Below are 26849 nucleotides of genomic sequence, written 5' to 3' on the forward strand. Positions count from 1 at the left end.
AATTAGCCAAATCGGTTCAGCCGTTCTCGAGTTTTAGTGAGACTAACGAACAGCAATTTTTTACTAATTTCTAATTACTTTTCTATAATAAAAGTAGCCTAAGTTCCTCATTATTATATTAGCTACCTGCCAAAAAAGTCCCGTCAAAATCGGCCCAGCCATTTCAGAGATTAGCCGGAACAAACAGACAGATAGACAAAAATTGTAAAAATGTTATTCTGGTATATGTACCGTATTTATATTCATATGCATGCATGTATATGCATGCACGGTTATTTCAATATTACAAACAGACACTCCAATTTTATGTGTATGTAGTAAATAAATAAATATGACCTGATTGTTTTCCAGGTCCTCGCCAGGTCTGCTGCTATGAACCATCAGACGTGCGAGGGTTGATGAGCACACGACGGCGGACCTGGCCTCCGCCACGGTGACGTGACGATGTCGTGACGATGCCGCGACGGAGGCGCCCCCTAGCGTCCCGAATACGAGGCTACATCAGGCAACTGCTCGCGTTCCTCTTCAGCAACGTGGGGATCGTCGTGCTAGTGGTCGCCTATACCATTGCTGGTGAGATTTATACTCTTCTATAGATATCTTGTTTCTAATAGATTAAGTTGAGCAGCAGTTACGTAGGCTTGCGGGTACTAACTGGATGTGAAGGGCTGAAGATCGTGCCCAGTGGCAGGCATTGAGAGAGGCCTATGTCCAGCAGTGGACTGCAGTGAGCTGATGATGATGAAGTTAAGCAGCATAAGGAACTTCAACTTCTTAACAGACACAAATTTTATTTATTTGTATACTAGCTTCCTACCCCGGCATCGCACGGGTGTACGTGTATTATACATATAACCCTTCTATTAAAAACCGCTTCAAAATCCGTTGCGTAGTTTTAAAGATTTAAGCATGTATAGGGACGGAGAGACAGCGACAGCGACTTTGTTTTATACTATGTAATGATAGACTAGTCTTATATATAAAATTCTCGTGTCACAGTTTTCGTTCCCATACTCCTCCGAAACGGCTTGACCGAGTCTCATGAAATTTTGTGAGCGTATTGAGTAGGTCTGAGAATCGGCCAACATCTATTTTTCATCCCCCTAAATGTTAGGGGTAGTCCACCCATAATTTTTTTTTTTTGTTAAAACCAGCTGCTGAGTTTCACCACCGTACCACCCGCCAGAAACTGAAATACCATCCTGATCATCTGGATGAATGGCGGTCTTTCACAGTGCGGTTTTCTAGAAACTTTTTGCCTCGCACAACCACATTGTGGAATCACCTTCCAGCAATGGTATTGAACCGAATACGATATTGAAACCTTCAGGAAAGGGCTTATTCATTTTTAAAAGGCCGACAACGTACTTGCAATTCCCCTGTAGTTGCGGGTGTTCATGGGCAGCGGTAATCACTTACCATCAGGTGAGCCGCAAGCTCGTTTGTCCCCTGTGTTATAAAAAAAAAGGCAAAACAACGTTTGCGGGACAGCTAGTATACTATAAAAAAAAATTAAATGTATGTTGGTACCTTTAATCTAACGAGTTTTCACTAACTGCGTATGAAAGTATATACGGTACTTACATAAAAAAAACTATGGACTTTCATTCAGAGATAGCTAATGTTATAAGGAATAACTCAGGCTACTTTTATTTTAGATTTGTTTGTTTAATGAAATCACAACTTCAATTCTGCTGACGAACTCGCGGTAAATAGCTAGTATTACATATTTTCGGATGCTTTTTGTAACATTTAAAAAATCTCATCAATCACAAAGACTAAACCTTTGCTTTACATGGAAAGAAGTGGAGGCGAAGGTACGGCCTATGGATGGTGCTTGCCTTTCCGATCGATTCCCCGTTCAGTTCAAACAGGGATCAAATTTACGATGGCCTGACCGAGTTCAAACCCTTAGCGGTGCCCTAAACTGAAGGTCAGCTCGTATCCGTCAGGCGGGAGTTGGCCTTCAGCCGCTCCATAAGTCCTTCCGCGGGTTTGGAATGCCATCTGCACTCGTCCCCTATCGTCCTGCGAAGCTGTAAAGGCCAGCTGCGGTCAACAGCATTAGAGTCCGAAAAAAAAGGTAGTGTAGGGCGGTCCCATCTCGTTGTTAGGGCGACCTATCACGCCCTACTAAATTATGGAAACATATACGCGTACGTGTACAAGACTGTTTCATTAGAGCGCTATCTGAATTTGTAACCCAAATATCTTATAATACTGATATCGCAGTATAAGGACCAAGCAATTAATGTTGAACAGTATTTGTACTGTATGTATAATCGTGTTGCAGAAACTGAGATATCTAACATTTGAGATCAGTCGGAATAGACTCCGAGCAAAGCTATATCGGAAAACTTGTTTCCAAAGTTTAACTGGAAATCCTAACTTTGGTATGAAATTAATAGTTGTACCTACTCATGAACTGGTGCTGCTTGTAGGGACTGGTCTGCTCTGATAACTGTGTCTGATTTATTTTGTTATTCAAGTTACTATTCGTTACTGCTTCATCTGTCGTCCGTTTATCTTATACAACGATCTTGCAGAGAAAAATCAGGATGTGTGAAAGTGATTGTAAAAAGTAGTAATAATAATCTCAGGACAATTCACACAGAGCCATCTACTCCCAAGTTAAACTATATAAAGCTTGTGTTACGGGTACTAGATAACTGATACAAATACATACATATTTTTTTTTCGTAAATACATAATAATAATAATAATAAACTCTTTATTGTGCACATAGAAGAAATACAATAAGAAAAAGAAAAACAATAAATAGAAAATTATGAACAAAAGGCGGTCTTATCGCTATAAGCAATTTCTTACAGACAACCTGCAAGATAGGACTAACATACACAGAAGAGGTAGATGGCACACACATGGTACATGATAAGATGGTACATGATGGTACATACATATTATACATAGAAAACACCCGATACAAACAATCATACTCATGAATACAAATGTTTGTACCGTGCGAGGAATCGAACCCGCGACCATCGGACGTAAAGCGGTGTGCTAGACCGCTAGACCACCGAGGTCGTCGGTCAACAATCACTTCAAGTTCATAACTAAACATTGTTATATGTATGTTTTATTGTATTATTATTATTAGCATTCAACTATATATATAGAAATTAAATAACATCCCAATTTCAACAGAGAGGATGGCTTAAAATTATCATCTGCGTGGAATCCAGTCATAAATAAATTCAAGCAAAGTTCAGTAGCAACAATAGTCAATAAGTGTACGGATACCGTGAGTGCTGTGTCTGATACCTGAAGTCCAGGGTGTGTGTTATTATTATTATTATTGTATTATGTTGTAAAAGTTATACTTTATCTATACGTACATCATTCGCTGTATTCTGGCTTGACAGGATGGGCAATAATTTGTGTAAAAATTAACTTCCAATTCGCGCCGCGGTCAGTCCAATTTGGGAATTAAACTTGTAAATTGCAGCCGGTCCTGGGCACCAAGTGGTTGGTTTGTTTATTTAACCGATTTCTAAAAAAGGGAGAGTGTTCTAGAGTATATGGACTTTCAGTTTTTTTAACGTGTGATAATAGAATGGTGCTCGTGCCTGTATTACCGGCTTACACAGATGGGGCACCATGGACTGTATCGTCGTCCAGATGAGCAGGAAATTAGGTCAGTTAGCCCATCATGATGAATTCACCAGAAAGCACGATCGTTTCCAGATAGTGTTATGTAGAGGTCAACCTAATTGATTATATTGTATACTACGCCAGTAGTGTAAAAGAATAGAATAGAATAGAAAATCATTTATTCAAATAAACTTACATTGAAGCACTTTTGAATAGTCATTACATTTTTTTTAATCTACCGCACGTTCGGAAAGCTGTCTCATCACAAGAAGAACGAGCAAGAAACTTGCGTGTTGCTCTTTTAAATAATTTTATTATTACTTTACATTTTTAAGTTTAAGTGTGTGAATACAAACCACCAATTAGCACTAATTCAATTAAATACTGAAATAGAAAAAATATTGAATATATAATCAACTGGTTAAACAATTAATAAGAGGAAATCAGTCATAGTGATTAGAGCAGACCAGTCCCTACAAGCAGCACCCGTTCACGAGTATGACGGATGAGCCAGCCATCACTGCGCTCGACCATATTTTAGGGAGCCCAATGACCCGGCCCACCACGCCGCCACAAGTCTGGACATTTTAGTGAGCATGACTACTCAAAACACTAGACCACGTCAAAGCTACTCACAATTGCCATGTGATAGTTATAGTATTCACATTTTACATAAGAATGCATGCGGCAATCAATACAAAAACCGCTACGCTTTCATATTTCTAAAATCAATCAATTAAATCAAGAAAGCAATGAGAAAATTAAATTATAACGTTGTATGCTAATAAACTAATTATTTACTTGATATGTTGTCATCTATGAATTCGTCTATCCTGTAATAGGCTTTCTTACATAAAAATTGTTTAATATAAGATTTGAATTGCCTCTCTGTCAGATTTAATCCAGATTCTGGCAGTTTATTATAAAATCTTATGCAAAAAAATCCTTTATTACACTACTGGCGTAGTAATTTTTTTTTTTATTCCTGAAATTATATTGTCTAAAATTTTATAATGATGACTGTTTGATAACTAACAACTGGTTTAAATACGTTTAAAGACTCAATCGTACTAAATCGGTACTTCAGAATTTATAAACATGTTTAGCGATATTTGTAGTGGTGAAATGCAAAATTCACCGCTACACGGCTTTGAACACGTTTGAACGTTTTAATGGCGTTCAGTTCGAACTAAACGCGATCAGTTTCTTCGGTGAAACCCCAGCCTTAGTCATCAGAGCAGACCAGTCCCTACATCACTTAAGATTAGGTTAATTGTCGTTTCATGTAGGCACATGTTCAAAGAAACTCATTGTGAACTCGCAAAATCTTTTACGGTTACAAAAACGATATCAATATTGTGTTCCACAAAAATAGAATTAGGTTTGTGTTCACCTCATTAGAGAAAATGAATAAGAGCCCGGCCACAGTTCGTTGGAGTCTCACAACGTCTTTATGGGGCCTTCTTTGTGATTCTTACGCGGAGGGAGGCAATAGCCTACCAGTAGGTGACAACCCTACTGGTAGGGTTGTCACCTACTTTACAATAAAATATCCTACTTTATTTTTGGTAATTATACTCACCTGATGGTAAGTGATTACCGCCGCCCATGAGCACCCGCAGCAACAGGGGAATTGCAAGTACGTTGTCGGCCTTTTAAAAAGGAATAAGCTCTTTTCTTGAAGGTTTCAATATCGTATCGGTTCGGAAATACCATTGCTGGAAGGTGATTCTAGAATGTGGTTGTGCGTGGCAAAAGTTTCTAGAAAACCGCATTGTGGAGGACCGCCATTCGTCCAGATGATCAGGATGGTATTTTAGTTTCTGGCGGGTGGTATGGTGGTGAAACTCAGCAGCTGGTATTATTGTATATTAATTAATACGTTTTCTTTTTGTCAAAATAAGTTGGCAACCCTACCTATCAGCCACCCCGCAATTTGCGGTAACGCGTAGTACAAGCTTTTTAAATTTTCTGACATGTATGGTATAGCGATTATTTATTTATTTATTTTAATATGTATGTTATATATAAAATTCTCGTCTTATATATAAAATTCTCGTGTCACAGTTTTCGTTCCCATACTCCTCCGAAACGGCTTCACCGATTCTCATGAAATTTTGTGGGCGTATCGAGACGGTCTGAGAATCGGCCAACACCATTTTTCATCCCCCTAAATGTTAGGGGTAGTCCACCACAATTTTTATTTTTTTATTTTTTAGACAAAATTTTTAGTTTCTATTTTTTTATGATACAACATACAAAAATACATACAATCCTAAATTTTCACCCTTCTATCATCAACCCCTATTTTTTATAGTGTTATTAATTTATATGGCAAAACAACGTTTGCCGGGACAGCTAGTATATATATATAACTCAAAGGTGACTGACATAGTGATCTATCAACGCACAGTCCAAACCACTGGACGGATCGGGCTGAAATTTGGCATACAGGTAGATGTTATGACGTAGGCATCTAAGAAAGGATTTTGATTAATTCTACGTATTCTCTAAGTTAAGCTAGATAAAGCTTGTGTTACGGGTACTAGACAACTGATACAAATACATAGATTTTTTTGTAAACACATACATATTATACATAGTAAAGACCCAGACCGATACAAACAATCATACTCATGAATACAAATGTTTGTGCTGTGCGAGGATTCAACCCGCGACCATCGGTCGTAAAGCGGCGTGCTAGATCGCTAGACCACCGAGGTCGTCATACTATTAGTAAGATAGCTGATATACTATAAAAAGATACTGATGTCAAAAGTTAAAACTCAGTCTCTATCACAGGTGGGTTGTCAGCTTATTGACCTTTCAAATTACGTTAAAAAAAACGAGGTGGGAATAAAACAATCATGAATTTCGTCATCAATCACGTAATTCCAAAAATACAAAATGGATTATACTTAATGGATTTGTGTTATTTTGTTTAATTCCGCTGCAATTAGCATGTATGTGTGAGACCACAAATATTCAGTGTCGAAACTTGACTACCGTTACGACCTTCTCTATTGGTGATCAAATTCCGACCATTATTGAATCTACAGTCTAGATCCATATAATATAATAATAATAATCTCAGGACAATTAACACAGCGCCATCTAGTCCCAAGTTAAGCTAGCTAAAGCTTGTGTTATGGGTACTAGATAACTGATACAGATACATAAATCATTTTTTTTTTTTCGTAATTACATACATATTATACAAGAGAAAACACCCAGACCGATACAAACAATTATACTCATGAATACAAATGTTTGTGCCGTGCGAGGAATAGAACCCGCGACCATCGGACGTAAAGCGGTGTGCTAAACCACATATTTCATCTCTGAACGAGTAATGAATAGAGTTCAGATATATCTTTGAAGCCTATTGTTGAAATAGAAATAGAAATATAAATAATCTTTATTCAAATAAACTTAATATAAGCACTTTGAATAATCAAGTTTTTTTATATATTTTTTCGTAAATACACAAATAATATACATAGAAATCACCCAAACGAATACAAACAATCATATTCTTGAATACATTCTGCCGTGCGAGGATCAAACCCGCGACCATCGGGAATAAAGCGGTGGTCTAAACCGCTAGACCACCGAGGCGGTCAAATAAGAGAAACAAAACACAAACAAACTACAAATTACAGACTCTTATGATATGTCAAATCTACCGTCAGTTCAGACTACTGTCGAGTTAAGAAGAAATGACAAGAAACTTAGCTCTTATTCTTTTCAAATGAGCATGCAACATGATTACAGAAATAGAAATAGAAATAAAAATAATCTTCATTCAAATAAACTCATTACAAGTACTTTTGAATAGTCATATTTTGATTCTACATACTCATTCGGAATGCAGATTCATCACAAGAAGAATGAGCAAGAAACTTGTGTGTTGCTCTTTTGAATAGATATTTTTTTAATATAAATAATTACAGTATAACATGTAAGAGGCATGCGATAATCAACATAAAAATCGCTACGCATTCATTATTATTGTAATCAGATAATATTGCCAGTGCTATGGATTTTAAATTTTTCTATATAAAACATTATTGTCGTTAACGAATTCTTCAATTTTATAGTAAGCTTTTTTGCAAAGGAAGTGTTTTATTTGACATTTAAATCTTTTTTCAGGCAGATTTATAACAGACTCTGGTATTTTGTTGTAAAACCTTATGCAATTGCCATAAAACGAATTACTAACTGTAATTAAACTACATTTAGGTAAAATCAGTTTGTTATTGTTACGGAAGCTTTTATTAGTGTAATCACTAACTCTTTTGAAATTGTCTATATTCTTCCTGGCATACTTGATTATTTCATAAATGTATTGAGAAGCAACGGTGAGGATATTTGAATCCTTAAAGCACTCTCGTAAAGACTTCCTGGAACCCATACTATAAATGGGCAATAAAAAATATAAGGCAATATAATAATCTGGATCAGTTTACCCGTGATCATGATGGTTGAAACACTGCCGAAATATCGGGAACTCAGCAAATAAATATAAAACGTGGTAAGATCCCGTGATTTTTACTAATTATACGTATAAATAATGACCGAGTCAAATTAAAAAAAGCAATATAACAAGTATACAAAAATACAAATCCAATTTGAGATCTAAAAGGTGAAACTAACATACAAATATTTATATAATTTTACTATTGGCGAAGATTTTTAATTGGCATAGGACAATTTGATATGACTTACATCATTAATCATCCTAAATAAATATAATATCTATTGTAATATGCTTACACTGTCGGCTGTAATCACTATTTCATTGTCAGATTATTGGTCATATATTTATGTGTGTATGGTATATTTTTGTATATGTATATGTATTTTTGTGTATATTTGTAGGAATATTTATGTAGTTACATGTGTATATATAATATATATATTTATTCATGTATATTCTATAAAATAATATATTATTGTTTGCACCGCCAACAACTTATCTCTGCACAACTCATGGTTGACTGGTAGAAAATGCCATTAGGTGTTAAGTCCGCCACATGTACTTTTTACCTGTGTATGACGTGCATTAATGTTATTTAAATAAAAAAAAAATATTATTTAAATAGATTATAATAACTTACAGTCATAGATGAATAATTACCAACCTTTTATTCATAACGACATCAAAGCTGAATATCTAAATATGAGTTTCTATTTTCTCCCGGCGACATCGTAAAAATGCGAGTAATTTATGTTCAGTCGGTGTTTTAATTTAAAAAGGAATCTGTCTACCCTCATTTGCTTTATAAATGTGTACAGTTTTAATTAGGTCCGTTATGTTACGAGTTTATAAAGGTGAGGTTGTATTGCGAGTTACAAATCACAAATAAAATATTTACGGCTTTATTTTGTGGCTTACGTTTTAAGGGTTGTTGGTGGGAGTTTTAAAAATAAAATTCTAATTCTAATTCTAAATATTCATGTAGGTCTATTAAAGACTCTTATGGTATGTCAAATCTACCGTCAGTTCGGAATGATTTCGAGATGAGAAGAACTGACAAGAAACTCACAGACTCTTATGGTATGTCAAATCTACCGTCAGTTCGGAATGATTTCGAGATGAGAAGAACTGACAAGAAACTCACAGACTCTTATGGTATGTCAAATCTACCGTCAGTTCGGAATGATTTCGAGATGAGAAGAACTGACATGAAACTCATCTCGTAGTCTTTTCAAATAAATGTTACAATAAAACAGATTCATTTTTAAATTCAAATTTGGGAGAATAGTGACCACCAGAATATGTTACTGCAAAAGCAGAAAGTCTAATCAGTGTTCGTAACCTGAACAGAGCAGAGGACTGCTAGGGGACAAGCAGCACCCGTTCACGAGTATGACGGATACTCGTAAAGTTATATATCATAGTATAAAAAACAGAGGGCAAACGAGATTGCAGCTCACCTGATGGTAAATGATGACACTCACCCATAAGCACCCGAAACACCAGAGAAATCGCAAGGGTAGTCTGTACTTCAGTTTACCGCTGCTTAAGGCTAGCGGTAGAATAGAGACAAAAAAAATTACATGCTGAAGTGGAATAAAAATTAACTTTGACTTAGAAATCAGGAGAACCAAGTGCTCATGTACCTCTAAAAGATTGTCAAGTCTCAGGATCTACTATGTGTACACGTTTGCGCATCTTCTAAAAACGTAAAAATAAAAAAAAAAGTTTGTAAGTCGCCACACTACTTTTTCCCGCCTCCTTCCCTGCACAATATGGACATTATTATTCACAGCCAACTAACGAGTGAAACAACCTACGCATTCATCAATAAACAAAACGAGCTCTTTAAATATTAAAACCAAAACAAACTATATTTGTGTCGCGAGTCGCCGATACAGTTCATCTAAAATGTATAAAAAAAAATCAGTTGAGTTTCTTACCAGTTCTTCTCAGTTGAATATATGGATAGACAGATAAATTCTTTATTCACAATTACAGACACATAAATTACATGAGATACAGAAAAACACGAATTAATAAAAGAAATGTAGGTGGCTTTATGTGCCGCGAAAGTGAAAAGGTAGCCAACTCAGCATAATGCTACAGATAACTCTGGAGCGCTGATATTCTGTTTGCTACTTAATTATACAATACTTATTAATAAAAAAATTACATAATTATTAAACTTCGAGCTCTTTATCAAAATATATAAAGTATGAATGAACTGTAAATAATGTGATGAATTATGTGATTAAACTACTTATACTACATAAATACTATAACAAGGATTACACATATATTGATATGGTGATAGGCTCCGCGAGACTGACGATGGCGAAGATGATGCAAGAATACAAGTACACAGAACTGGACAATAGGAAAAAAATATTACAAAAATCTTGACGCTCATAAACGGCTAAAATGTCATCTATACATATAAATAAAATTGTAGTGTATGTTTGTAATATTGAAATAACCGTTTTTTACTACATGCATATGAATATAAATTCGGTACATACACCAAAATAACATTTTTTACAATTTTTATCTATCTGTCTGTTTGTTCCGGCTAATCTCTGTAATGGCTGGACCGATTTTGACGGGACTTTTTTTGGCAAGTCGCTGATGTAATAAAAATTAACTTAGGCTACTTTCCTTTTTTTACTAAGACGAAGTCGCGGGTACAGCTAGTACATGCATCAAAATGAACTTGGGAGAAGATGCCACAAGGTGTTAAATCTACCATATGCATCTGTATGTTTGTATTTGTACATGATTTTGTACATTTTGATTTTGCAAAAATCTAGCTTGAACATACAATATCTAAACATACAGTATAGTACTGATATGAGTTGTGAAAACATACAGATATATCTGTTTCCAGGTGCTTTCATGTTTCAAGCCATAGAGGGTGCGAGCGAGATGGAACGAGTGAATCACATGGCGCGAGAAAGGAACAACACAGCCCAGTACCTCTGGCAGAACGTCACCCTGGCGCTCAACCTCTTCAATGAAACCGCATTAAAAGACAAGTGAGGTTATTGACCTTTTTACCGACTTCGAAAAATATATTCTTGAGTGGATGACAATGGTATGATGCACCCGCCTGCTCTTTACGCTGGCGGCACCAGTGGAGGATGATAAGATGAGCATGAGGTCAGGTCAGTTAGGCCATCGTGACGAATTCACCAAGAATTTGAAGGCAACCTTACATGGTACATTACCCCCCGAAATTACACGCACAATGGCCCGAATGAGAGGCCAATTGCGGAAAATGGAGTCCAACCTACTACCCCCGAAATTTACATTCAATTGGTCGTTTTTTACTTTCTTCATGACTATGACTACAAAAGGTTGGATTAGATAGGAAATGTGAAATTGTATTCAAATTTTTTTTTTTTCAATCTCCGGACAATTCACACAACGCCATCTAGACCCAAGTTAAGCTAAAGCTTGTGTTATGGGTACTGATACAAATACATAGATTATTTTTTCGTAAATAAATACATATTATACATAGAAAACACCCAGACCGATACAAACAATCATACTCATGAATACAAATGTTTGTCCCGTGCGAGGAATCGAACCTGCGACCAACGGTCGTAAAGCGGTGTGCTAAACCGCTAGACCACCGAGGTCGTCAAATTATATCCGATACTTAGACTACAAAAAAATATCTAAAATATTAATAAACCACAAGGTTGGCAACCCTGAGATCAATCAACCCATGCAAGTGCGCGTCTATCGAGAGGAACGGGTAATTTCTGGTCGATTGTTTTTGGTCGGTGTAATTTTTTAGTTGAACAATATAATTAGGAAGGCCCCTAAGTATATTTAGCCCAGGGCCCCAGAAATTCACGATCCGCCCCTGGATCCATGGGTGATCATCCACGGGTGAAATAAATGCTGTTTTTTTCTAATTCCAGAATTAGCTTCGAGCTGCACCACTATCAGAGGAAGGTGGTGGTGGCTGTCCGTCGCGGCTGGGACGGTGGCAGGTCATCCAGACAGTGGAGTTTCTCCTCCGCCTTCCTGTACTCCCTCACCGTCATCACCACCATAGGTATCTACAATCTTATCGTTTATTTGTTTGTAACACTTTATTGCTTGTATGATGACTAGGGCCCTCACAGGATACTGCAAATCGATCAAACATATGGCAAACCTAGGCCTATGCACGACAAAAATCTGCAGATTTTGCCAAACTGAAGAGGAAACGCCGTTACACATCCTATGTGGTTAGCCCACTCATGCATAAACGAAATATCTCCTTTGTAAAGCTTACACTCTTTTCTGAGGAGATAAAAAATCGCTCCTAAGAATATCCTTCAATTCTTGTCCCTGACGGGTTATGTATTTCTATCGAAGGATTTGAGAGAAAAAACTTAACTATTCAAAAGATCTTATATTAAGTTTAATTGTTTCTATTTCTATTTGTATCAGTTGTCTAGTACCCATAACACAAGTTTTAACTAGCTTAACTCTGATCTAGATGGCGCTGTGTGAATTGTCCTGAGATTATTATTCGTTTAAGGTCATAGAAACTATATACTTACATGAATTGCAAAATATGAACCGTTTTATCTTATTACGAATCACTAAAGCGGCCATTTTAGGATCCATAGCGGTTCCCTGTTATGGAGGTTTACAACCAATTTGAAGCCAATCTTCTCTAATGTTTGGAAACGGCAAATGGCCGAAATCTGGGCCATTTTGCCAACGTTAAACAGACTTTGAACGTTGGGTTATGCATTTTAAGCAGGTGTTTTGGTTAACGATTAGGATGGAGGTGATTAATTAGCAAAATTGCTTATGTGTACATTACATTTAGGTGTTATTATGCTATCGTTATTTTCAGCGAATTATTTTGCTGCTAAATTATCTGATGGGTTTTTTAAAAGCAAAGAAAGTTCAGTTAAGTTTTTTAATTCTAAATTACAATTAGGTATATTATGTATGGATCAGAGTGCTGGCCAATAAAGGCGACGGATGAGAGACGACTGCATGCAACTGAAATGCGAATGTTGAGATGGATGTGTGGTGTGACGAGGATAGACAAGATAAAGAATGAATACATCAGAGGAAGTATGAAAGTGGCACCGATGTCGGAGAGGTTAAAGAGTAATCGTCTATCGTGGTATGGACATGTAATGCGTAGGAATGAAGATCATATCCTAAGGACGGTGTTACATATGTAACACCGTCCTTAGGACATGATCTTTGACCCTTATAACCAACCACATTCATCACCATATCATCTTTCACACAGTCCATCCATCTCTTTTTCGGTCTTCCTCTACCCAGAGGAAGACCGAAAAAGAGATGGATGGACTGTGTGAATGATGATATGGTAAGAAAGGGAGTAAATAACGGGATGACTGCGAACAGGGATGAATGGAAGAGAAAAACATATTACGACGACCACAAATAAATGGGATAAGGAAGAAGCAGATGATGATGAATTAGGTATTTTGATTCATATATGTCAAATCTACTCTACTCGCTGATCTGTAATAGTTAAGAATCATCTAACAATACTTTTGTGGACTCCCGCGATACAGTTTCGCCTATTGCGGGTTCAATGTATAATCAACTTTTTAATATTTGCATGATTGAAGATGAATAAATAAATAAATGTTTTTTTTTCAGGTTATGGTCATTTATCACCAAGAACGAACTGGGGGAAGGTGACCACTATACTCTATACTCTGCTGGGAATGCCTTTATTTTTATTATACCTCAGTAACGTTGGTAAGTATACTATATAAGGTACTGGGGCATTAGATAGGTAGAAGTTGTTTATTAGAGAATCTTCTATAATTACAATGAAAAGTGTAATCACTAAACATACTATATCTTTATTTTGTAGCTTTAAATATACAAGTACTTCCAATCATTACATCACTTCAGAACTGTTATTATAAAGTTCCCTTCAATCTCTATAATATTATGTTTTTTTTTAATTTAGTTTTTATATTTTTGCGCCAAAATATTTTTTACTTTTTATATGGATTTATGCACACTAAGGAACATCCTATACAGCTATATTGGTATTATAAATTCTTATTATTTTTATTTATCAATATATAAATCGTAGGACATGTAACAAATTATTTAAACCTTAGTCATGCTATGTGTCTGTAATTAGTGAAATTCTATACCTTATACATCGAGGCATTAGATAGATCTATAATTGATGTAATTCCCCCTAATTTTAGTTCAAAAAAATAATCTGTAGTTTTGTAAAAATTGTACTGGTTCATTTTAAAAGAAGAAGAGCTAAGTTTCTTTACAATTCTTAGCTCGTAAGCTCTCCGAACTGACGGTAGATTTGACATATAAGAGTCTGTAATAGACCTACATGAATAAAGATATTTTCAATGTTGAATTACAGATGCAAATCATAATTGAGGTACAGAAACATTAATTTATTAATAAATTAAAACTACCACCATTTATTTTATAAATTATGTCCCGCAAAACGTGAATCATATTAATATTATAAATGCGAAAGTTTGTGAGTTTGTTACTCCTTCACCATTTACCGTCCGATGGGCCGTATGCTTGTTTGCCACTTTGTAGTTTAACAAAAATGAGGCGGACGATGGCGGAGGGGTTGGGAATTGAGAGAAACCGCGTGACACAGCTAGTTATATTATATTTACAGGTGAACTGCTGGCACGCTGGTTCAAGTGCTTGTACGCGCTGGTATGTCTATGCCGTGGATGTCCAGGGTTCACCAGACGAAGAGTAGCCAGATTCCGTCCTCAGGTTTGTACTTTAACGCTGAAATAAAATCGCTTCTTTATTTTGAGTCACTATCACCATCTCAGCCAGGAAGACGTCCACTGCTGAACAAAGGCCTCCCCCAAAGATCTTCACGACGATCGGTCCTGCGCTGCTCGCAGACAATGCCTTCCAGCGATCTTGACCAGATCGTCGGTCCACCTTGGAGGCCTTCCCACGCTGCGTCTTCCGATCCGCGGTCGCCACTCGAGGACTTTGCCCCAACGGCCATCTGTCCTACAAGCTATGTGCCCTGCCCATTGTATTATTGTAGCCATAACAAAATTATCAATAATAATAGAGATCGTAATAAAGAAGAAGACAAGATTTTGTCATATGCTAACTCAACTAAGGATTATTTATTATTATTCAAGACTAAAACCTTGGTCACTGCAAATTAAATAAACACATGGTAAAGTTAGGCATTTGCTTAAAGATTTGTAGATTTTACAAGTGGATGGCAAACGCCATTACACATCTCAGATCCCCCGCCCAATTCAAACAAGGATCGAAATTACGACGGCCTGAGCCGAGGTTCGAACCCCTAGCGGTGCACTCAGACTAAAGTCGTATCCGTCAGGCGGGAGTTGGCCTTCAGCCGCTCCATAAGTCCTTCCTTTGGTTTGGAGTGCCATCTGCACTCGTCCCTATCGCCCGGTGAAACTGTAAAGGCCAGCTGCGGCCAACAGCATTAGAGTAGTCAGAAAAAAAGCATCTCATGCGGTTGTAGTAAGAAATAACACCTTTGGAAAGTATACACTGTATCCTGAGGAGATAACAACCATCGCTCCTAGTTCTTGTCCCTGGCGGGTCTAGGCCGTGAACTCTGAAAAAAAAGGGCAAGCACAATAGATCTCTATAGGTCACAATACAACAATACCGAATAATAGCTGAAATTCAAATCAAATTCAAAAATAATTTATTCATGTAGGATATTTTAGCCTCTTATAACAATAATAAAATAATAATAATCATTTCACACAGCGCCATCTAGTCCCAAGTTAAGCTATCTAAAGCTTGTGTTACGGGTACTAGGTAACTGATACAAGTACATAGATAATTTTTTTTTTCGTAAATACATACATATTACCTATACATAAAAACACCCAGACCGATACAAACAATGATACTCATGAATACAAATGTTTGTGCCGTGCGAGGAATCGAACCCGCGTCCATCGGACGTAAAGCGGTGTGCTAGACCGCTAGACCACCGAGCACATCCTCTTATGAATATATTTTTTTTATAATTAATATTTTATTCATTTCTAACATAAACTTTAGTACACCTCAATAGCAACGTTTGAATGAGTTCAATATATTTTGTGACATCATGTTTTACCATCAGGTGGGCCGTAAGCCATCCATTCCAATTAAATAAAAAATCTACTTATAAATGTTATAACATAATCAAAGGTCAATACTGCGTAATATTGAGATGTTTAACTAGCAAAAAACATATTCAGGATCTATATCTGGCATGAATAAAGTTACCTAAGGCTAGGGTTGCCAGGCCCAAATTTAAAAAATCAGGATTGATAATCCCACTAACCAGGACTATCCAGTTTAACAACAGAACGCAGCAATAGTGTTGCCATAGTTATATTAATATGTAGTAAAATTCAAGTAATTAATATAATTAGGTTTTTAATAAAAAGTATTTGATAAAATTCATCATCACCATCATCGCAGCCCGGAAGACGTCCACTGCTGGACATAGGCGTCCCCCAAAGATCTCCACGACGATCGGTCCTGCGCTGCTCGCATCCAATGCCTTCCAGCGATCTTGACCAGATCGTCGGTCCACCTTGCTGGAGGCCTACCACGCTGCGTCTTCCGGTCCGTGGTCGCCACTCGAGGACTTTACTGCCCCAACGGCCATCTGTCCTACGAGCTATATGCCCTGCCCATTGCCACTTCAGAGTCGCAATTCTTCGGGCTATGTCGGTCACTCTGGTTCTTCTGCGGATCTCCTCATTTCTGATTCGATCACGCAGAGTAACTCCGAGCATAGCTCTCTCCATTGCTCTCTGAGTGACTCTGAGCTTGTTCATGAGGCTTTTGATAAAATTATACTGTTGAAATGAAATGAAATATATTTATTTGCGTATTATACAGTTAGATATTATAATATGTCCAGGTAATAATATTATTGGCAACTGTTTAATTGCCCCAATTTACGGGCATGCAAATTTTGGGTATATTAAAATGGAATAATCTATAATATTATAATTTAAAATTAATGTCTTATGTACCATTCTAATTATATAGTAATAAAAAAAAAAAAAAGTCAACAATCATCACATAAATATTCTTTGATGTCATAAAAACACTTGTCCAGCAACCAGTAATATAATCGATTTTTTAATTTGTTTAAGGGCATTTTTCTCAAGTCCGGTGGTAATTTATTAAAAATTTTTTGTGCCATAAATGATACATTCCTTTGGTAAAGCGTCAAATTGCTCTTTGGTACCAATATTTGAAAATGAGTATTCAGGACTTCCTGTCCTGGGAAATCCTGAACTTTGATAACTAGGACTTGTCCTGGGAAAATAGGACGTTTGGCAACTCTACCTGAGGCTTAATGGATGAGTCCTAAATAAACAGTAATATTAATTTTCAGTCCATATTTGTTTCAGGTAGAAACCAGCGAGGCTGAAAGTATAGAGCGTCCCGAGGATTGGAGGTGGAGGTATTCAGAGTCGGATGTGACCCCAGAATATGGGCCCTCTCACCGGATCCACAATTATGTCCTCAGGTATGGACTATTACTAATTTTCTTTCCATATTAATCCTAAAACTGTAACTTAATGAACATCATCATCATAAAATAAAGTCGCTGTCTGTCCGTCCCTATGTATGCTTAAATCTTTAAAACTACGCAACGGATTTTGAAGCGGTTTTTAGATAGAGTGATTCTAGAGGAAGGTTTATATATATAATACATGTGTACCCGTGCGAAGCCGGGGCGAGTAGCTAGTATAGTATAAAACAAAGTCCCTATCGCTGTCTATCCGTCCCTATGTATGCTTAAATCTTTAAAACTACGCAACGGATTTTGAAGCGGTTTTTTAATGGATAGAGTGATTCAAAAGGGAGTTTTATATGTATAATACATGTACTGCCGTATGAAGCCGGGGCGAGTAGTTAGTATAGTATAAAACAAAGTCGCTGTCGCTGTCTATCGGTCCCTATGTATGCTTAAATCTTTAAAACTACGCAACGGATTTTAAAGCGGTTTTTTAATGGATAGAGTGATTCAAAAGGGAGTTTTATATGTATAATACATGTACTGCCGTATGAAGCCGGGGCGAGTAGCTAGTATAGTATAAAGAGACAATATTTATTTTTTTAATTTTGATTTTTTTTATTTTAAACTCTATTTGCAGAAGACCAGAGTACGGACGCAGTGTTTCCATGCCACAACCGTGGGGTCCGCCCCGGTACCCGCATCGTTTAGACCCAAGACTGCGGGGCTGGTCAGAACCCTGGACCCGGGGTACTCCAGAAACCAGCGAGTTCAGCTACCTGACCTTCGATGCTCAATCCATTACCGTTCCACTAAGTGTCTGCGTGTTTATACTAGTTGGGTATGTGTTTAGACATCTATACATATAAATAAAATTGGAGTGTCTGTATGTAATATTGAAATAACTGTTTTTTACTACATGCATATGAATATATCAAAATAACATTTTTTATAATTTTTGTCTGTCTGTCTGCTTGTTCTGGCTAATTTGGTTGGACCGATTTTGACGGGACTTTTTTTGCCAGGTAACTAATGTAATAACGAGTAACTTAGGCTACTTATATTTTAGAAAAATAAAGTTAAATTCCACGCGGACGAAGTCGCGTGTACAGCTAGTTCAGTATATAAATACAACTAATCGTTATATTAATAGGTGAAGCAAAAACTTTGTACCCCTGTAGAATACTATATAAAAACTAAATTGTAACTGGCAGCCTACAAATATATGCGTTGCTATGTCCCCAAAACATAATAAAAAAGAAATTTGAAAAAAAGAACAAAATTGAAAAAAAAAACAAATTAACAGACATTAACGTAAACTTGGATTTTTATTTCATAAATATATTTTTTTATTGTTATTTATTTATTTATTTAGACTTTCATCGGTGTGTGTGATGCAGTCCTGACTCCCAAATAGCGTGAGCTGTATATCAGTATTTTAAATCTATCTTATCGACCATACCTCAAATCCTCGACCAAGTTTAAACAACCCCTTTTTACGATAATTGCTCCGACCAAGGAGTATGAAATTTCGCACACTTATAGTTTATATAGAAGAGTGCAGAATGCTAGTATTTTTAATTATGCATAAACACATCAATTGGAAGTAGCTATGACGTGGTCTAGTGTTTTGAGTAGTCATGCTCACTGAAATGTGCAGACTTGTGGCGGCGTGGTGGGCCGGGTTATTGGGCTCCCTAAAATATGGTCGAGCGTAGTGGCTGGCTCATCCGTCATACTCGTGAACGGGTGCTGCTTGTAGGGACTGGTCTGCACTAATCTATGACTGATTTCCTCTTATTAATTGTTTAACCAGTTGGTTATATATTCAATATTTTTTTCTATTTGAGTATTTAATTGAATTAGTGCTAATTGGTGGTTTGTATTGTGTGAATACACTTAAAAATGTAAAGTAATAATAAAATTATTTAAAACAGCAACACGCAAGTTTCTTGCTTGTTCTTCTTGTGATGAGACAGCTTTCCGAATGAGCGGTAGATTAAAAAAATGTAATGACTATTCAAAAGTACTTCAATGTAAGTTTATTTGAATAAATGATTTTCTATTCTATTCTATTCTATTATTCTAATCAATAACAAAAAGAACTTTATACACAGTACCCATTAGCAAGCTAAGCTTCTAATATAGGACTAGATGGCGCTGCGTGCATTGTCCTGAGACAAAAAATAAATTTAGATAAAGCCAACTGATAAAGCCAAAGCACTCATTGACAGCATCAGTGGTCTAGCGGTTTAGCACACCGCCTTACTTCCGATTGTCGCGGTTCGATTCCTCGGCAGGCACAAACATTTGTATTCATGAGTATGATTGTTTGTGTCGGTCTGGGTGTTTTCTATGTGTAATTGGTATCGATATGTTTTCTATGTGTAATTGTAATGACTTATATTATATCGCATGCCTAATCCTTGTTAATGTAAATCTAATTAAAACAATATTTATTTAAAAGAGCAACACACAAGTTTCTAGATCATTCTTCTTGTGACGAGACTGCATTCCGAATGAGCGGCAGAATAAAAAAAATGTGACTATTCAAAAGTTCTTATGTTAAGTTTGTTTTAATAAAGATTGTTTCTATTTCCATTTCTATTACACCTTCATTTCAGTTACATAATGTTCGGCTCAATGATATTCGGGATGTGGGAACAGTGGGATCAACTGGATGGTGCATACTTCTGTTTCATATCTCTCAGTAGGTGAGTTTGATAATCAGTTACCAAAAATATATGTTTATTAAAATTTAAAACTTACATCAGAAATTGTAAATATTATAAGAAGAGAAGGAGCTCTCGAGAGATCCTCAACCATAGAGAACGCGTCCCCGGGTGGCGGATAGGGAAACGCTCATCAGATAGTCCTGCAAATGATCACCTTGATGGAGGATAAGGTTGAAATGAAAGCCCTCGTAGATCAACAGGCCGGAGAAGGTTACTTCATAATTAAACCCCTACCATAGGGCTTCTTTGAGGTAACCAAAGCAGAGGCCGCAGTGCTGCACGATTAGGTTGGGCCGCGCAGAAAGGATAGCGGAAGACCTCAATAAGAGTCAACGGCGGCGCCCAGAACTCTCCTGGTTGAAGTACAAACTTGGAGTTAGTTGGCAACCGGCCGTAAAACACAAAGCCAAATCTTTCCTCCTGCACATGATGAAGCACAAAACAGAGTTCTCTGGCGCAAATGTATGTAGACCCGACCCCAGATAAACTGGGAACATGGTTTAAGTGAATGATGATAAGAAGAGAAAGAACTGACTCATTTCTGAAAGATATAAATCATAGATGGTATTGCCAAATGGGTGGGCAACTGTTGATATTGGTGAACGTAAGGGGACTGTAGGGATAGTAGTTGATGACTGCATTTCGCTTGATAGTTCGGAAGAAGATATTTTCAATGAAAAGCAGTTTTATTAGAGGTACACCTTAAAAATGCTTACTGAGCACTTAAGTATCACCTATTTCAGCCGCTAAGCAGCTTGTTTTGTACGCTTTATTTATACTGTAGGTTGCAGATTAAACAGTGAAATTACAGAATATGTATTACGATACCTTAGTTTTCTGGAACGGCAATGTATAAGTTCAATCTCAGTTGTCACATGATAACGTAATATCTAATAATTTATGTGATTTTAAATAAAAAAATATGGATTCCTGGCAACTATAGTACACCAAAAATAAAAAATTGCCAGCAGCTGTAGAAGACTGAGTTTGTGATGACAGCATAAGTATATAATGTCATGATAGTAGACTAATATCACCTTCATTTCTTTCAGTATTGGGTTTGGTGATTTCGTGCCTGGAGAGAGAGTCTACACGCCCCGTATTGAGACTTCCTTCATCGTGTGCTCAATGTATCTGATGCTGGGCATGGCACTAGCTGCCATGTGCTTCAATCTTATGCAGGTTACTATATATTACACGTTTATCCTATATTATAAAAGAAATCATTAATATACACTACAAATAAATTGGGACCTAAAATACACCCTTGAGGTACAATCTTTCTCAAAAAAGAAGTATTACATATTAAGGTATATAGATTGCAATTTTAACAGTAAATTTCTAAAATGAAATCATAGTGGCCTATATTACTCCGTATGATATGAAACGGCGTAATTTAGGCTACTTTTATTTAGCTATCTGCGAATGAAAGTTCCGTCATAATTGGTCCATCCATTTCAGAGATGAACGAGAACAAATAGACAGACAGTCAGGTTTTTTTTTAATTAGTCTTTTATTGTACGTATGTACCGTATAGACTTTCATATGCATTTAGTTAAAAAATGTTAATTACAAATGGACACTACAATTTTATTTGTTTATCATCTATGGTAGATAAAAAACAAATTGTTATGACTATTCAAAAGTGCTTAAATTAAGTTTATTTGAATAAATGATTTTCTATTCTATTCTATTCTATTCTACAAATCCAAAATACCCAGAATCGCGGGATATTTAAGGAAATTATTATTATAGTTAAACTCAGAGCTGTTTAACAATTAATAGCTGTTCTACTATTAATAATGTATATAATAATAATAATAATGTATATATGTACGGAATGAGGTCTAAAGTGACTCTGAAAGTTACCCCTATGTGTACAAAGTCTGCTGACCGTGACGATGATGGTTTTGTCACGGTACGAAAGAAGAGGCGCAAAGAGGGTCATTCTAAACCATTGTGGCACAGCACTGACAGGGCCCAACTTCTTATTACGTGCCGCAACACCGACCACGTCAATGTACCTATCCCGCCTACACTACGCTACCAAGGAACAGGACATTGTTGACGACAGTAACCTGACATTGAGGGTAACGCAGCTGGAATCGAGTCAAAACGCGAGCTTCAAAGCGTTCGTGGCTCCTGTCCCCACCAACATGCTGCCCACCTTCATGAAGGAGGACTACTGGCCGAAGGGAGTGGTGTATCGGCGCTACCGTGGCAGATTGCCGTCGTCAGTGCCGTGACCAAAGAGACAATTTTATTTACATATTTTATTATTATATCTTATGTATGTTAGTCTATAAGGTATTTATAATATGGGCCATGTAGCCTGAATTAAATAAATAAATAATGTGTATAAAAGGCGAAATTTTAAAAATATGAATTTAAGGAAATCTGATAGGAACGAAAACATCGAGTTTAAAGTTCCTTAAACAGCCAGTTTTTCTTATAGCTGCTTTTTCAAAACGCTTATACATAGAAAAAATTCCTTATATTCCACTATCCCACAGATCATCAATCATGTAATTTCACGTGTATGTACTCATACAAAAACTCAAGACATGTTAATGTAATATTTTGTTCGCAGGAACAAGTGATACATTACGTGGCAGGCTTCAAGAGGGCCGCAGTAAGGATATGTCGTTGTAAAAGATAACATATGTGTATATAGTTGAATTTCGTATACGAATGTTTATGTATTGTTGTACAATAAAGACGGTTAATATTTACATTGGTTTATTTTTATAATTCCCAATCTTGCGTTATAAATTTAAATCCTAACTCACTAAACGATTACTTGAATGACGAGTGTGCATGGCAATAGTTGTTCATGCACGGGATTTTCATTTAATGTTAGACATAGACACCTATACAAATATACATTGTAAATAAAGTGGATTTTAAAAAAAAAGTAATTAAATCAGAGGTGAATTTGGGCCCTGGGGCAAAGTAAAAAATGCCCCTACATTACAGATTTATTAAGACGCACATATCGCTATCCGATAACCCACAGAAAGAATTTAGGGAAATTCCGAGGTATAACTTTCTAATTTTTCTCAACTGAGTTGCCATGATTGAGGTCGGGTTTCAACCTGTCATATTTATTTTGAAAATGGGAGAAATTTTGAAAAATTCAGTTCGATCGAGATTTTCTGGTAAGGGTTCGAGGACCCCCTGAGCTTGATGTCCCTGGGCCACTACCCGCCTAGCCCCTAGGTAGCTACGCCACTGCCCTGGGCTAAAACTTAGGGCCTACCAAATTATATTATTTCCATTTACGGTATGTTAAGTGCCGTTTGACGAAAGTTAGTTATTCGTTTTACAACAAACTGCCAGAGTCTGTACTTAATTTGCCAGAAAAATGATACAAATGTCTTATAAAATATTTTCTTTGTAAAAAAGCTTATTATAAAATTGAGTATAAGAATTTATAAATGTTAATAATGTTTTTGTAGAAAATATGTAACTTAAAATTCATAGCGCTGACACTGGTTGAACAGAGATTAAGTGCGTAGCGGTTTCTATCTTAATTGATGATGATGATTTACATTAACTAGGACTAGGCCTAATGCCTATGCGCCTAATCCTTGTTAATGTAAATCAAACTAAAACAATATTTATTTAAAAGAGCAACACACAAGTTTCTTGTTCATTCTTCTTGTGATGAGTCTGCATTCCGAATGAGCGGTAGAATAACAAAAATGTGACTTTTCAGAAGTACTAATATTAAGTTTATTTGAATAAATATTCTGTTAGAAAGACATCCATGGGTTGACATCTCAGGGTTGTGAACCTTATGATAGGTTATTAATATTTCATTTTTCTAAATTTAAATATTGCTATTATATTCAGTTGGGGCTGGGGGCCCTTTGTATTCACGGGGCCCTGGGCTATAGCCCAAAAAGCCCATATGTAAATCCGCCCCTAAATTAAATTGAGTTTCTTGCCATTTCTTCTCGATTGGATCTATATACCGAACTGGACGGTAGAGAGAGAATTAACATTGTAATCTTGTATATAAAATTCTCGTGTCACAGTTTTCGTTCCCATACTCCTTCGAAACGGCTTGACCGATTCTCATGAAATTTTGTGAGCGTATTGAGTAGGTCTGAGAATCGGCCAACATCTATTTTTCATCCCCCTAAATGTTAGGTGTAGTTCACCCCTAAATTTTTTTTTTTATTTTAAGGCAAAACAACGTTTGCCGGGACAGCTAGTGTAAAATAAATTTGACGCTCATAAGCGACAAAAATTTAAAATTATAATGTAAAATGAATCCCATCAAAAACATAAATGTGAAATGATAGCCGAGTTTAATATTATGATATATACCTTGATTGTTGACTTCTACGACAAAAGAGATGAGATCTAAATGGGTGCCAAGTTCAATGGTCTGTCCTGAAATGTATTTATAACAATATAAAATATCATTTCTTCTTATAATTTAGGATAATATACTGTAGCCTAAGGTCTAACTTGGCCAGTTCTCATATACCAATTATTACTTTCGATTGCTAGTTACTATTAATATTAAAATAGGAACCGACAAGTAACATGTTTAGAACTTGCGAAGGCTACAGTAAATTTTGTATATGAAAACTAGCCAAGTTAGACCTTAGGCTACAGTATATTATCCTAAATTATAAGAAGAAATGATATTTTATATTGTTATAAATACATTTCAGGACAGACCATTGAACTTGGCACCCATTTAGATCTCATCTCTTTTGTCGTAGAAGTCAACAATCAAGGTATATATCATAATATTAAACTCGGCTATCATTTCACATTTATGTTTTTGATGGGATATCATTACTTTTTGTACATAAATTATACGAGGTACTTATTTATAACTAAATTAATACCAAATTATTTTTGATAAATTACTGTATTTTCGTATATTTACGGGGTATAATTGTCTTTTTTTTGTGTTATTTTCTATATTTTCTTGTAACTTTTAAATGTTCAAGTGCAATGCCAATTCAGTATCAGGAATTTTTGGGCAAATCGGGGCGGTATAACGTCCACAGATGGTTGTACTCTACAATAGAGCTCTCGTGACTTGGATCTAAATTGTTAAGACGTACTCCATCTAAGGTTTTAACTCTGGAGAGTCCAACGTAAACCTGCCCTTTATTAAATATAGAGGAGGCTATGTTGAGAAGAGGACTGCCAAAACTAAGGCCTTGTGATTTGTGGATAGTAATAGCATATGTTAAGCAAATACGGAATTGTTCTCTTTCAACATATACATTATTTAATATCTGAAACTTTGTATTGACTGTTATAGTTCGTAAAGACGATTATGTAACAAATTGACTGTTATCTATTGAATTCTCAAGAAAACAATTTGTTACCAATGAGTTCTCATTCTCGAGTTAACTATACATTCCTACTTATAACTATACTAAAATTGTTATTAATTTTTGGTTTAAACTATTGTCTATACCATACGTATTTACTAAAATAATGTAATAATAATATAATCACAAATATATAATTTAAGAAAGCTATAAATTTCGTAGCATAAATCGCAACCTTATAGGTTAGATATCGAGAAACAAAACATTGAGTTTTATCGCACCGCTCCCACACGGCGCTGCCGCGGCGCCCTATACCGAAATGCCTATTATTTAATAATTATTTATAAAAATAATGATTTTACACTATCGATGTGCGCTAAATACGAAATTCGACTATACTCCTAGTTATAAGTACGAGTATATTTTAGACAGAATCTAAATTATAGCAACTAGTGTTTACCGCTCAATGCAATATTTGAAGTTTGCTAGTTATCGACACTGATGTGAAGGGGTCAACGTAAATTGGTAATGATCGACGTTTTCATACAATATTACTTTCCGTCCAGTACAAGATGAGATTTTTCGCCAGGGATCAATGTCAATTGGTGGCTATCGACGTTTTCATAGAATTTTAGTATACGTCCAGTATAAGTTGAAATAGAATCAATTAAAGTGAAAAATTGTAGTAAAATGATAACAATTTACCAGTTTCAGATTTTTTCCTTTATATTCACCTAATTACCTATCTGCATACCAAATTTGAACTTCCTAGGTCATCTGGAAGTGGGTTATAATTTTGATCTATAGTTGATCAGTGATAAAAATGACGATTTTTGGACATTAATATCTAAATAACAGTTTGAGATATGTTTATGAAATTTGGAACACATATTTATCTCGCAAGTCTCAATATATGAACCAAATATGACAGGTTTGTGCGAAAGAGTTTTTGAGTTATGAGGGGGTCAAAAGTGGCTCCAAATGGTTCGTGTAAATATACACACGGTGCTGCTCGCCAGTTTACTTGAAACTCGGCTTGACACGCTGCCGCGTGTCTAGATTTCGTAAGCAGCTAAAATGTCCTACATGAATAAATGATTTTTTTAATTTGAATTTGAGTTTGAACATATCACAGATAATATAATATTGCATATGTGTAACATATGATAATG

At 36.0% G+C, this 26849-nt stretch overlaps 1 protein-coding gene across 1 annotated transcript in view; it reads left to right on the top strand.

The window, feature by feature from the left end:
- LOC131842393 (potassium channel subfamily K member 15-like) overlaps positions 1 to 23103 on the top strand; it is a 48554-nt gene extending 25451 nt beyond the window's left edge. Inside the window, exons 2-11 of the mRNA XM_059190929.1 lie at positions 352 to 573; positions 10983 to 11130; positions 12028 to 12164; positions 13751 to 13852; positions 14769 to 14872; positions 17527 to 17645; positions 18277 to 18477; positions 20261 to 20350; positions 21424 to 21553; positions 22962 to 23103. Coding sequence (XP_059046912.1) covers positions 456 to 573; positions 10983 to 11130; positions 12028 to 12164; positions 13751 to 13852; positions 14769 to 14872; positions 17527 to 17645; positions 18277 to 18477; positions 20261 to 20350; positions 21424 to 21553; positions 22962 to 23030 — 1218 coding nt within the window. The 5' untranslated portion in view covers positions 352 to 455 and the 3' untranslated portion in view covers positions 23031 to 23103. The remainder of the gene's footprint in view (positions 1 to 351; positions 574 to 10982; positions 11131 to 12027; positions 12165 to 13750; positions 13853 to 14768; positions 14873 to 17526; positions 17646 to 18276; positions 18478 to 20260; positions 20351 to 21423; positions 21554 to 22961) is intronic.
- The last annotated feature ends 3746 nt before the right edge of the window (positions 23104 to 26849 follow it).

This window comes from Achroia grisella, unplaced genomic scaffold (assembly GCF_030625045.1).
Source record: "Achroia grisella isolate CSIRO2021 unplaced genomic scaffold, CSIRO_AGI_Agris_v1 utg2172, whole genome shotgun sequence".
Taxonomy (NCBI): domain Eukaryota; kingdom Metazoa; phylum Arthropoda; class Insecta; order Lepidoptera; family Pyralidae; genus Achroia; species Achroia grisella.